Source organism: Esox lucius, chromosome 8 (genome assembly GCF_011004845.1).
Source record: "Esox lucius isolate fEsoLuc1 chromosome 8, fEsoLuc1.pri, whole genome shotgun sequence".
In the NCBI taxonomy this organism is placed as follows: Eukaryota; Metazoa; Chordata; class Actinopteri; order Esociformes; family Esocidae; genus Esox; species Esox lucius.
Genome location: NC_047576.1, coordinates 7,573,162 through 7,586,280, shown reverse-complemented (window position 1 = coordinate 7,586,280; position 13,119 = coordinate 7,573,162). Strand labels below are relative to the sequence as shown.

At 40.8% G+C, this 13,119-nt stretch overlaps 2 protein-coding genes across 2 annotated transcripts in view; both read left to right on the top strand.

Annotated features, from left to right (window-relative positions):
* Positions 1-5,133: 5,133 nt before the first annotated feature.
* LOC105025345 (uncharacterized protein C2orf72) lies at positions 5,134-7,034 on the top strand. The gene is made up of 3 exons (XM_013134950.3): positions 5,134-6,130; positions 6,402-6,506; positions 6,599-7,034. Exons 1-3 carry the CDS (start codon positions 5,326-5,328, stop codon positions 6,685-6,687), a joined length of 999 nt encoding a protein of 332 aa, XP_012990404.1. The 5' UTR covers positions 5,134-5,325; the 3' UTR covers positions 6,688-7,034.
* Positions 7,035-7,870: 836 nt separating this feature from the next.
* The window catches only part of psmd1 (proteasome 26S subunit, non-ATPase 1), a 42,645-nt gene continuing 37,396 nt past the window's right edge, over positions 7,871-13,119 (top strand). Inside the window, exons 1-8 of the mRNA XM_010895958.3 lie at positions 7,871-8,052; positions 10,276-10,319; positions 10,547-10,620; positions 10,732-10,901; positions 11,141-11,349; positions 11,523-11,666; positions 12,474-12,700; positions 13,024-13,084. Of these exons, the coding sequence (XP_010894260.1) occupies positions 8,037-8,052; positions 10,276-10,319; positions 10,547-10,620; positions 10,732-10,901; positions 11,141-11,349; positions 11,523-11,666; positions 12,474-12,700; positions 13,024-13,084 (945 nt within the window). The 5' untranslated portion in view covers positions 7,871-8,036. The remainder of the gene's footprint in view (positions 8,053-10,275; positions 10,320-10,546; positions 10,621-10,731; positions 10,902-11,140; positions 11,350-11,522; positions 11,667-12,473; positions 12,701-13,023; positions 13,085-13,119) is intronic.

Sequence of the window (13,119 nt, the reverse complement as noted above, 5' to 3'; positions counted from 1 at the left end):
AAGGCCACTATCAGAGCAACCTGGGCTCTCATAACACCTGAGCAGTGCCACAGACTGATCGACTCCATGCCACGCCGCATTGCTGCAGTAATTCAGGCAAAAGGAGCCCCAAATAAGTATTGAGTGCTGTACATGCTCATACTTTTCATGTTCATACTTTTCAGTTGGCCAACATTTCTAAAAATCCTTTTTTTGTATTGGTCTTAAGTAATAATCTAATTTTCAGAGATACTGAATTTGGGATTTTCACTAGTTGTCAGTTGTAATCATCACAATTAAAAGAAATAACCATTTGAAATTTATCAGTCTGTGTGTAATGAATGAATGTAATATACAAGTTTCACTTTTTGAATGGAATTACTGAAATAAATCACATTTTTGATGATATTCAAATTTTATGACCAGCACCTGTAGATTAACACGTAGTTTATTGCAACTATTGATAGTTTTAACGTATCGTCATGGCATATGGGAACGCCCACTAGGCGGGCAAAACAAACTCTCCTTCCATTGCCCTCCATCGACAACAACCCAACTTTCACAAAATGCCAGATAGTTGCAGTTGCCTTGGGTGCGCAAACCGCATATTGTATTTGCAATCATATCTACACGTAATCATTATAATGAATGATCTGTTTTCGTCTGCACCGCTGCAACTAACTCCAATGGCCTAGCTAACGTTAGTGAAGTTAGCCAAATCTCCCTTGTTAAACATACAGCGTTAGCTAAATTAATAACAAAGTTAATACATGAAAAAATCGCACCAATCCAACCTTTCCACAGCAACCCAGGCTGTAAATGGTGGTTAATTTAAACAGTAGGGATGGTAACTTGACATTGGGAAAACGTTTATATTATTACTGGTATAATTGTCACAAGATTATGTTATACTGGCTGCACTACGCTACACTGACCTTATCAGCGTCTTGTGAACAACATTAAAGAAACACTTCCGGGTCTCGAAAATCTGGAAATTTTCCAAATAAAAGAGACCAACATATTACTTATATGATCATATTTAAGAGTATTAAAACACGTTCCAAGGGCAAACTACAGACAATGCCAATGACTGAATATGGAATACGTATTGCCTCATAGCTCATAAACTATTGAATATTCCACAGAGAAAGCAATGTAGGAAATGTTCTGGAGAATGTGTAGAATAAGACAAACCTGTTTAATCATGGGAAATGGAGTGCTACATCTAGCAACACAATATTTTCCACACCCTCTTTTTTCACAAAGTAACTCAATGGATATGAAATACATATTGCCCTATACAAAAAATAACTATTCTATACGCTCCAGTGAATGTATTGTAGGAAATGTTCAGGAGAGTCTATACAGTGATTATATGCAAAGAAATCAAGGGGCACTGTGTATTTGCAATTGTTGCTGGCATTTTACTCCACCCATCCCATTGCCCCCATGCAACTCAATGGATATTAATTACATATTGACTCATACAGAAAAAACTATTCTATGCGCTGCAGTGAATGTATTGTAGGAAATGTTCAGGAGAGTCTATACAGTGATTATATGCAAAGAAATCAAGGGGCACTGTGTATTTGCAACTGCGGCATATAGAATAGTTTTTTTCTGTACAGGGCAATATGTATTTAATATCCATTGAGTTGCATTGTGGCCAATGGGATGGGTGGAGTAAAATGCCAGCAACAATTGCAAATACACAGTGCCCCTTGATTTCTTTGCATATAATTATTTTATCCACTCTCCTGAAAATTCCCTACAATCCATTTTAACAATATACACTAAGCAAAGTGTCAAAATCGATACATTAAATATTATTAAAATCTCGTTTTACCGCGGACTCTATTTTGAAGGCAAAATCCGAAAACCGGAAGTCATATTGTTGCTACGGAATCTCTAATGTTGCCAGCATGACGCTACTGCAGTAGCTCCATAGAATTCCCATTGTTAGCCTCCATGTTTCCATAATGTTTTGCCCTCTATGCTGTCAGAACAACCACGTCAATCAATCAATCAAAATGTATTTATAAAGCGCTTTTTACAACAGCAGTTGTCACAAAGTGCTTTACAGAGACACCCGGCCTTAAACCCCAAGGAGCAAACAACAGTAGTGTTGAATTTCAGTGGCTAGGAAAAACTCCCTAAGAAGGTCGAATTTTAGGAAGAAACCTAGAGAGGACCCAGGCTCAGAGGGGTGACCAGTCCTCTTCTGGCTGTGCCGGGTGAGATATTAAGAGTCCAATTGGAATAATAAATAAATTTCTCTTGGCTAAATCCAGAGTATATTTGATTTTAGACTAGGTCAGAAGTATGACCAGGTGGACAAGGACAGGAACAGCAACGGTCCCCCCAAACCAGGTAATCCGCAGGTGTGGACCAGGACCTCATCTCCTTCTAAAATTTAAAATTGGAGGAAACTGAGAAAAGTTAGTAGTACATCCCTCATGTCCCCCAGCACAATAATATAGCAGCGTAACACCTTGGAAACTGAGACGGGGGGGTCCGGTGACACTGTGGCCCTACCCGGGGGAGGCCCCGGACAGGGCCCAACAGGCAGGAAATCAATCCAACCACATTGCCAGGCATCAACCAAAGGGACACCCACCAACCGCAACCCCCCTGAATGAGGGCCGAGTATTGCTAGTAGCGTACAGCCCAACTGCACAAGTGCGCAATAGAGAGTCAACAACAAGCCATTGACTCTTCCCCCGAAGGGCATTGGAGGGAGGGCATCCCAGTGGCGACGAGAGCCCACCTGGCAAGACAGCAAGGGTGGACAGTATCAAGCCTACTGGTCACCTTCACGCCCCCGGGCCAGGCTACACCTAATTATAAACCGTGCTGTAGAGATGAGTTTTTAGTAGACACTTGAAAGTTTGCACTGAGTTTGCATTTCTAACCTTAATTGGCAGATCATTCCACAGGAGTGGAGCTCTATGAGAAAAGGCCCTGCCGCCAATTGTTTGTTTAGAAATTCTAGGTACAATTAAAAGGCCTGCGTCTTGCGATCTAAGGTTACGTGTAGGTATATATGGCTGGATCATTTCAGCAAGGTAAGTAGGAGCAAGTCCATGTATTGATTTATAGGCTAAGAGTAAAACCTTAAAATCACGTGACTGAAAACTGAACATGGCACGTTTTTTACTTTCATTTCTGAAGAAATAGTAGATCAAAAGGATTCAGTCAAACAGAAGAATTACAAGCAGTGTTTACTTCATATATGCTGTGATAGTCAGAGAAAATGTGCTTTATGGCGATTGACCTTAACAAGAAAGTCTCCACACCAGGGCCAAAACAGTTTAATGAATCCTGTATCAATTTTCAGATTAATGCACTTTTTGGAAATATATATATTTTTCTTCTTGGTCCAAGACGACTACTTGTCCCCGATTAACTTGTTATTGCTTTTTACAAGGAGTTTAGTACTGTCTACACAAATTACCACACTCCTAAAAAACAATAAACATATAAAAAAGAACAAGGTCAGCGCAACTTCGAAACAATGCAAAATGTCAACAGTATTGTAACTATGCTCTGTCTCACATTCAACAGCAAGTCGAAAGGTCAATGAGCGCTTTCTGTTTGCTTTGGAAAGAGTCCTAGACCCTCTTGCAAATAAATTACTAGACTAATATTATCAATACAGTTACAGTGGCCTTCCAAAGTTTTCACCCCCCTTGGACTTTTACGCATTTTGTGGTGTCACAACATTAAATCACAACAGATTTAATTAGATTTGATCACAAATCAACAAAAATCAACAAAGAAATGACCATTATGTCAAAGTAAAAAAAAAAGTATACGCTCATTACACTGAAACATACACTGAACAAGACATTGTCTTTAGACCTCACTAGCCACTGGGAGTGAACAATCAATGGCCTGAGGGCCTGAAGATTACAGCCTTCCGTTATTGGTTTTAAACATTGTCGCTTGTGTCCAGAGAATTCTCTGAATTCTCAGAATTTTTTTATGATATTATGTAGTGTAGATTATGAGATAACCAATCTCTTTGCAATGGAGAAACGTTGAGAAATGGTTGCACTATTTGCCTGCGCAGTCTTTTGCAGTGTGGTGATCCCCTCCCCATCTCCTGAAAGACTCATCTTCTTTGGGGTACTCTTTTTATATCCAATGGTGTTACTGACTTGTTGCCATTTGACCTAATTAGTTGTGAGATGTTCCACCGGGTTCTTTTTTGTATTACACAACTTTTCCAGTCTTTTGTTGCCTCTGTCCCAGCATTTTTGACACGTGTTGATATGTTGTCTTTGTACTATTTTCTATTGAATATAGGGGTTACATGATTTACACATCGTTACACACTTCTGGCCAAGGCCAGAGGGCCAGGTGTTGTATACCTCTTGATGGCTTTGGACTGCAACTACCAATTCATATTTTTTACGGTTGTTGGCGGCAGTTAGCGGTTGTTACATTCAAAGAGGTTATTCTGATTTCTTCAGTAGTTCAGAAGTTCTTGTACAATGTAGCTGTTACTTGAGGAATATCACTGCGCCTTTCATGCTTTTTTCATGTTTGTATTAGTCCACAATTGGGTTGTTTAGCTATCAGCATTATAATCACAATTTTTTTTGTTTGACACTTTCCCACAAGCTGCTGCGGTCAACAGCTACTGTATGTCTGCTCATGTTGTCCATCCATATAACATTACATTCCATTATAGTAATTTAAGAATATTATTGCATTTAATCATACATTTTGTTGGCGTTTCCCTCCCTCCCGGCATAAAAGCATTTTAAATTCTACGACTAAATGGAAACTCTGTTTTTCCAGCTCAACCGTAAACTGCCTATAGTATTCAACTCAGTACAGTAATTAGGCCAAGCATAGAACTAGCCATAAATTGACTCCTTGTTTCGGCACTTTATCCACATTTGGCCATGAATCATTTCAAAGAAAGTAAATTCAGTGGAATGACTGATATTATAGGTTATAACAACTACTTTGTTGTCCTTTTTATATTCAAAATCTCCGTAGTGAATTCACTCAAGTTAGTTTGTTAATTGCAATATTACATGTATTAAATATATAGTATTAAATAATCGAGCAAAGTATGTGTCGTTATTGGCTCGACTGACTGACCAATAGCAATACGCGTAGGTTGTCTAATCCCACCCTTTTCCCAGTGTTCTTTCCCTCAGCGCTTTGGACATTTTTTCATGTCCACGTTACATGGAACTAGGTGGATGGAGCTGTCACGTTCAATAGTCCATGTAAACATAACGTATCAGTTGCTGTTTTCGAAATCTTTGGACGGACAAGTGCGATTTATCTTGTAGCTAAATACTGTATCCGTGTAACGGGCAATTTACTATGGCTTGCCTGACCGACACTAATGATACACCGCAGCACCCCGAAGACATCGAATTTCAGCATATACTCAGTCAAATTGGAGGTAAAGAGAAGATATTCTTGGTAAGTGATGCGTTCAAATCAGACCAGGTGGACGAAAGCAGTGGGGTATTGCAGGAGTTAATTCAGGACATGTTTCATAGCGGCTGCACTGAAAACCTCCACAAAAGCCCTGCCAACAATAATGGACGGGTTTATTCTTCTACAAATGGTCAAGAGGATACTGCAAGTGACAAGAATAGTACACGAGAGACAGTCATCGACTGCATTAATTTGCCTCAAGCCCAAGGGAACGAAACACTTGTGTCAACCAGGCCAAAGGATTTAAAATTGAGTGCCAAGCCTGTGGGGGAGGATCAAGGACCTCCAAGGCTCAATGGAGAAGTTACAATGACTAAAACCTCAATCATGAACAGTTGTGGACGAAAGAGGATAATCGACTCGCCTGTCATAATATTCATATTCAGACATGAGTGTTTCAGTGGCAGTGGGAACGCAATTTGCCTAAAAGAAATTCTGAAGGACGTTAGGGCACGTACTAAACGTGCTAGTGTCCGCCCAGCTCTACTCGGGTTAGTGCGTTCAAAAGGTGAGAGCAACGAGACGCGTGAATCTGTGGGACTTCTAGAGCGTTTGCTCCGTTCAGTGTTTCGTGAACATCCCCCAGAAGCCATCTGGGTTGGGCATTTCATTCCCAAATCGGAGGATAAGATGCTGGCCATCAAGAAGTATGCCTGCAAAGCCATTCATTCGTCTAAATCCTCAGGTCAAAATACTACTTTTAATTTTGTTGTGGCTAGTTTGTAACCCATGACCAGTTATTCTATGTGCTACTTCTGTAGTTTTAATGATGCCATAACTAATGTTGGCCCCCGTGATGTAGGTCAGTTCATGACATTCACAAGACTGGGGCCATTTGTTATGCGTTCAATGTCTTCCCAGGCTATTGGACTTCATAACAAAAGCAGCATTCATTATTTAACAAACTGTCCCATAGAGTTGCTGCCAAATGTTAATGCTCATTATTGGCTTTGCAGATAGTTTTGGGAGGAACAGCTTTTTCCGGCAATTCCAATGTTTGCTTTGGCCTAGAAGAAGAAACAGTGGCCAGGCCAACAACACGTCAACAAACAGGCAAAAGGGTATAACAAAGGTTGCCTCATTCCTATTCCAATTTCCATGCATCCTTGACAGTGAACAGTGTACATAACAGTTGAAAGATGCTGTTTTTCAGGTGACACAGGAAGCGCAGAAGAAGGTATCCCTCTGAAGACTGGTGTATTGTCGGCTGAAGATCAGGCAGACTCAGGACATAACTCATAGAAGTTTGTGTAATGATAATCGGTGTCTACACAGTGTTGTTTTTGTTGCTGATTCAGTTCCTAGTAAACATAAGCCTGTCATTAGTTTGAAATGTAAATGAATAGGTGTTAGAAACTACAAGAAATCCAGAAATGTGAAACCTTTTGGTGCCTTAGTAATTTAGTCTAAGAATAATCATAAAAATAGCAATTGCACTAATCCAGACACTGGGTTCTGGGTAATTTTTGTATGTTTATGCCCAGTGGTGAATTCTGTTTTTCATTTTAAATTTGTTTTTAACCTGTTCATAGTGTTGAATCTGCTTCTAATCTGTATATAAAAAAAATAAAGCAAATACCTTCTATTTTAAAAGAGAAACTGTTTATTGCAATTATTTTAGAGGATGGATTGATAAAAAGGGAATGTATAAAACTTGATAACAATGAATGTCTAAGTTATTATTACTCCAAGAGTGTTTTGATTGCAGGTTTAAATACCACCATACACCAGTAAAGTGGTTCTCAACCTTTTTAGATTACTACCTGCTGAATGTTACACTGCTCTGAGTATTCCTATAGTTCCCCCTTGTGCACTTTACCTTTAACCCAATGATCTCATTAGTTTTTTAAGTACCCCCTTTGGCTTGGCCAAGTACCCCTGAGGGTCCTACTACCCCTTGGCTGGGAACCACTCCACTAGTTAATTTAGTCTATGGAATGGTATCATACTTAATACCATTGTCTGCTGGGAGAAGTAGAAAACATGAAATACTATTTTATCTTGTATGCAATCTTCCACATGGCTGAGCAAACGGGGTCTTCTGAAAGATGTTTGAACTCATGCTGATGTTCAATCCGTTGTTACTCAAGGTGATGACTGGTGTGAATTCACTGGGCGAGGCTGCTAAAGTCAACTTAATTAAATTTTACCCTCCATCGCTAGGTGGTAGCAAAACAACTTGTGTAATACAGGTAAAATAACTGATTCATGCGAGACTGGCAGAATAAAAGCCGGTATACTCTTATATCTACCGACATTATGTTTTAAATGTTCTATGAATAAACATATACCGCCATTTCACCATTTTTTTTTTTAAATTATCATGCTCGGGAGGCAAAATGTGATTAAATAATAAACAATAACTATTTGTAATTCAAGCAGGCAAAATCTACGTATACCTTACCATGGGTCTTTTGGAAAGGGGCTTTCATTATTGAACAAAAAAAATTCAACAGACTAGCGACCCGGTGTTGTGGACCTCGGATATTTTTAGTCTGTTTAGGGTTTTGATTTTCTATAAGTTCATTGTCGTTCGCAGAAACAGTGAACTGGGTTCGTGGAGTTGAGAAAGCGGGTATAAAGAACCAACCATGATTACGTCAGCTGGTAAGTAGCGAATGTCAGCGCTTTGGAAACCTGGGTAGATGGTTAGCAAGCTAGCATTCATTGAATTAGCTGAGTCACATACTGTTGATGGCTACTGTAACTAACTAATTAACCAGTTTGCAAACTTACCCGTCTATCTAGATCACTAGTTTAAAAATACGAATTAGTAACCATATAGTTAGAGACCAATACACGTACTGAATTACATCACGTTTTTATGGGCATCGCAACAGCGAAGTTAGCTAGCTAATGTAGCCACAGTAGTCGGTACCATAATGCCAGCTAACTACAGTAGATTTCCAGCGTGATGTTGTTAGCTGGAGTACTCTTTCAATAGTTTGCTGGTAGTCTGGCTGTAAACGGTTGTAGCCACCCGCAATACAAACACGTTTGTGTACACTACACGTCATTATTTTCTTAACCGACAAAGGGTTTGCATCGAGTCCTGTTTGGGCTTTATGTGAGTAGTCATGTCACCAAGACTACTCACACCATATGATGGTGAAAATGGTTGGATATGGTTACATAGCTTCCATTGAACAAAATATAAACGCAATGAGTCCCATTGGTCCCATGTATCAATATCTGAAATAAAAAAAAATATTGTATTGTCGGAACCCACATGTACAGACTTGTGGCTTTTTTTCAGTTGTCTGATCGCCTGATATCATATCTAACTATGTAAATGTTGTTGCGTGTTGTTTCTATTTTTGTTATATATTTCAATATTTTTTCCCAGAGCTGTGTGTTATATACAAATTCAGAGATCACTGCAAAATTATCTGTTTCTCTGGTTTTACTATTCATAGGTATGTGTTTGAGTAAAATTAACAGTTTTGTTTTATTCTATAAACTACTCACAATATTACTCCCAAATTCCGAATAAAAATATTGTCATTTAGAGTATTTATTTGTAGAAAAGAACAACTGGTCAATATAACCAAAAAAAGACGCATTGTTCTCAGACCTCAAATAATGGAAAGAAAACAAAATCATATTCATTGTTTCAACAACAAAATACTAATGTTTTAACTTAGGAAGCATTCAGAAATCAATATTTGGTGGAATAACCCTGATTTTTAATCTCTGCTTCCATGTGTCTTGGCATGCTCTCTGACACATTGCTGTTGGGTGATTTTTATGCCACTCCTGCACAAAAATACAAGTAGCTCGGCTTTGATTGATGGCTTGTGCCCATCCATCTTCCTCTTGATCAAATTTCAGAGGTTTTCAATGGGGTTCAGGTCTGGAGATTGGGCTGTCCATGACAGGGTCTTCATCTGGTGGTCCTCCATCCACACCTTGATTGACCTGGCTGTGTGGCATGGAGCATTGTCCTGCTCGGAAAACTATTCTAAGAGTTGTGGAACATTGTCAGAGCAGAAGGAAGTAGGTGTTCTTCCAGGATAACCTTGTACCTGGCTTGATTCATGTGTCCTTCACAATGACAAATCGGCCCGATTCCAGCCTTGGTGAAACATCCCCAAATCATCACCGATCCTCCACCAAATTTCACAGTGGGTGCGACACTCTGGCTTGTAGGCACCTCCAGGTTTCTGTCTAACCATTAGGCAAAGCTGAAAATGTGACTCGTCAGAGAAGATGACCGTACTCCATTCCTCTACAGTCCAATCCTTAAGGTGTTTTGTAAACTTCAGCCTGGCACTTCTTCTTACTGATGAAGGGCTTTTTTCTAGGTTTGCATGACTTCAGCCCTGCCCCTAGGAGCCTGTTTCAAACCATCCTCGCCGTGCACTTCACCCCAGCTGCTGTTTGCCATTCTTTTTGTAGGTCACTTGATGTCATCCTACGGTTGTTGAGTGACATTCGAATGAGTTGACGGTCGTCTCGGTCAGTCGTTTTGGCCCTCTGCCTGTCTGTAGCTTTGTTGTCCTCAATGTCTGTTGCTTGACCTTGTTCTTATGAAGGATGGACGCAGCCTGATGCTCACTGTATCCCTCTGCCAGTAAAGCCAGAATTGAACCCTTCTTTTCCTAACTCAAAGACTTTCTTTTGTCATGCTGAATAATAATTTTCTTATGCAAATGACCTTTGAGGTACTTTTTGCACTCTTTTTGCCATCCAGCAGGTTCTATTGCAAGAGGATAGTGATGACTACAGCAGTGGTTTTTATACTTTTCCTCGTTACATTAGATTTGGTTCAGGAAATCACAAACATATATGGTATTGTCAATAACGCTAAAACTGATTATTTTATTTCAGCTGGAATCATTTCTCTCCTGGACGAGGAGGAGCCCCAGCTCAAGGTATTATAAACATTAGCCTGCAGAACTTGTTGTTCCATTACCATACCCCAGTGCTCACGTCCTCGGTCCTGGACCTGTTACAGTGACAACTGTTATGTATAGCTGAGTCCACTATTGATGCTGTTACTCTCTTGGAATTTGTTTGGTGACCAATAATATACAGATTGACTTGGCAATTATTATCCTTAACTGTTTTTCTTATGAATGCATTTTCTGTTGCTTTTTAGGAGTTTGCACTTCACAAACTGAACTCCATCGTTAATGACTTCTGGGCTGAGATATCGGGATCGGTTGACAAAATGTACGTTTTTAAAACAAGGGATTAAAGCCATTACGATTGTGTGTTCAGTCTAATTGTACAATAGAATCATACAGGTTAAAGTTGCTGACATAAATTGATTTCTCCTCACAGCGAGGTCCTGTATGAAGACGAGACATTTCGTAGCCGGGCCTTTGCTGCCTTGGTGGCATCTAAAGTGTTCTACCACCTTGGGGCTTTTGATGAGTCGCTGAACTATGCCCTGGGTGCCGGAGACCTTTTCAATGTCACAGACGACTCGGAGTACGTGGAGACTATTATCGGTAAGAGACGTCACGACTGGATCTTAAATTTGGGCCGTAGTATGCATCGTTGTGAATTCAGGGGCCCCTAATGCCGATCCTTAGGGTTCCCTCTTGGTACATTACACACAGATGCTTCGGCAACATTCAGCTGATGCATACCTACTGAACAGCAGTGATAATTTACATGCCAAGTCACAGCATGTGATTTTTCCTCAGTGGTTTTTGCCTAATCTGTAATGCACTTCACCGCCCCATAGCCAAATGCATTGACCACTACACCAAGCAGCGCGTGGAAAATGCGGAGCTTCCTGAGGACGAGGAGAAGAAGAGTATCGACCCCCGGCTGGAAGGCATTGTTAACAAGATGTTCTTGCGTTGCCTGGGCGACCACAAGTACAAGCAGGCCATCGGCATTGCCCTGGAGACGCGACGCCTGGACATTTTTGAGAAGACCATCCTCGAATCGGTCAGTGACACCTGTGGTCCCCTTCTGAACCTGAATCTGTCTTGGTTTCACAGATCAGGTTTAGTTTTATGCCACATCTCGTTGATGGAATAAAAAATGATTAGCTTCATGAAAATCCTAAATCGTCATATTATGTTGAAATCCTAACTCGTCTTAATTCTCTTCTTGTGCAGAATGACGTTAGTGGCCTCCTAGCTTACAGCCTGAAGGTCTGCATGTCTCTGATGCAGAACAAGAAGTTCCGCAATGAGGTCCTCCGTGTGCTGGTAAAGCTCTACATGAATCTGGAGAAGCCTGACTTCATCAATGTTTGCCAGGTAACAGGAAGAAAGGAAACCTTTAAGTGGGGCTCTGTTTTTAAAATCTATTCTTATCTGCCTACGGTTTGCTGGTCGAATGGTAGTCTCTTATTATAAACAGTAGCTTATAGCGAAAGTAAACAGTGCATTGATGGGTAATTTGCAATGCTGAAACATGACAGCATACAAATCTCTTGCACAGCTTCGGTTTAAGCAGCCAGACAGTTCAAACAGCCCCATACAACAACTGACAGAATTTGGGGACTATGAGCATAAGTAAATACTGGTTTTGTAAATCAAGGTTAGGTGAAGGGGGGGGGGGTGAAACGGAGTCAGGGTTTTTAAGCCAGTGTAAGCAGTCGTTCTTGTCCCTTGGATACCCTGAAGATGGAGATCCATTCGTTCTCCACTTTTGTCGTCACTAAATGATGGTACAGCGTTCTCCAGGACAACGAACCACGTTGCCAAAGAACCCGTCCGAAGTGCTTGCTGGTGGTTTGTGTTGAAGACAACATCTTTGTTCCGTGTTTTAGGTTTTCTTTCGGCTACTTGGTGGGTGGTCCACACAAATGAAGAACACCAGGGAAATTGGGAGACTGTGGTTTGACCCGTTATTGGGCTAGGTTTGGGGAAAAAAAGAAAATATCATTCATAGTCCTGGCTTTAATGTTAGAGGCTGTGTCAGAAACAATGCTTCATGAAACTACAAGACCAACCGCATGTGTTGTTTCTAATTAACTCCGATAAGTACTGTATCAGATGGTTTAGGAAGAAAACACTTGCCAACACGTGCGTCACACATGCTCTCCCTTCTCTCCTCCGCAGTGCCTGATCTTCCTGGATGACCCGCAGGCGGTGAGTGACATCCTGGAGAAGCTGGTGAAGGAAGACAACCTGCTGATGGCCTACCAGATCTGCTTCGACTTGTACGAGAGCGCCAGCCAGCAGTTCCTCTCTTCTGTCATTCAGAACCTGCGCATGGTTGGCACTCCCATCCCCGCCGTGCCCGGTTCCACTAACATTGGCACCGTGCCCACCCCGGACAAGGACAGGTGGGCGACGAGGATGCCACATTCTTATGAGGGGAAGGGTTAGGGCAGTGCCCATGGGGGAGGAAATTCAGAGAAATGCGTTGAAGCCATATGTACGTTTTTATTTTTACTTTAATACTAGCATAAATGACCAGAAGACCGTGTTACAGCCGTGGTTGTGTGGAGAAAATTCAGTACGATGTGTTTAAATTGTACTTCGGTTTGTGTAGGTTGTGTTTATTGTTTTACTGGCATTTAAAGTTATAGTATTACATTTATTTCATTTATCTGGAGCGTTCCTCATCCTAAAGTTCCAGGAAAATTATGTATTTATGCATTCTCAGCGACGCAATGGAGACAGACGATAAAGCCGGCAGCTCCCCTTCAGGAAAAACTGCAGATGTTGTAAGTACAAAGAGCCCCACTTTGACCTTTCTAGT

Coding starts and splice junctions, on each gene's coding strand:
- LOC105025345 (XM_013134950.3), top strand. CDS start 5,326: ATGGCTTGCCTGACCGACACTAATGATACACCGCAGCACCCCGAAGAC. Junction 6,131..6,401: donor TCATTCGTCTAAATCCTCAG/GTCAAAATACTA, acceptor TTGGCTTTGCAG/ATAGTTTTGGGAGGAACAGC. Junction 6,507..6,598: donor GTCAACAAACAGGCAAAAGG/GTATAACAAAGG, acceptor GCTGTTTTTCAG/GTGACACAGGAAGCGCAGAA.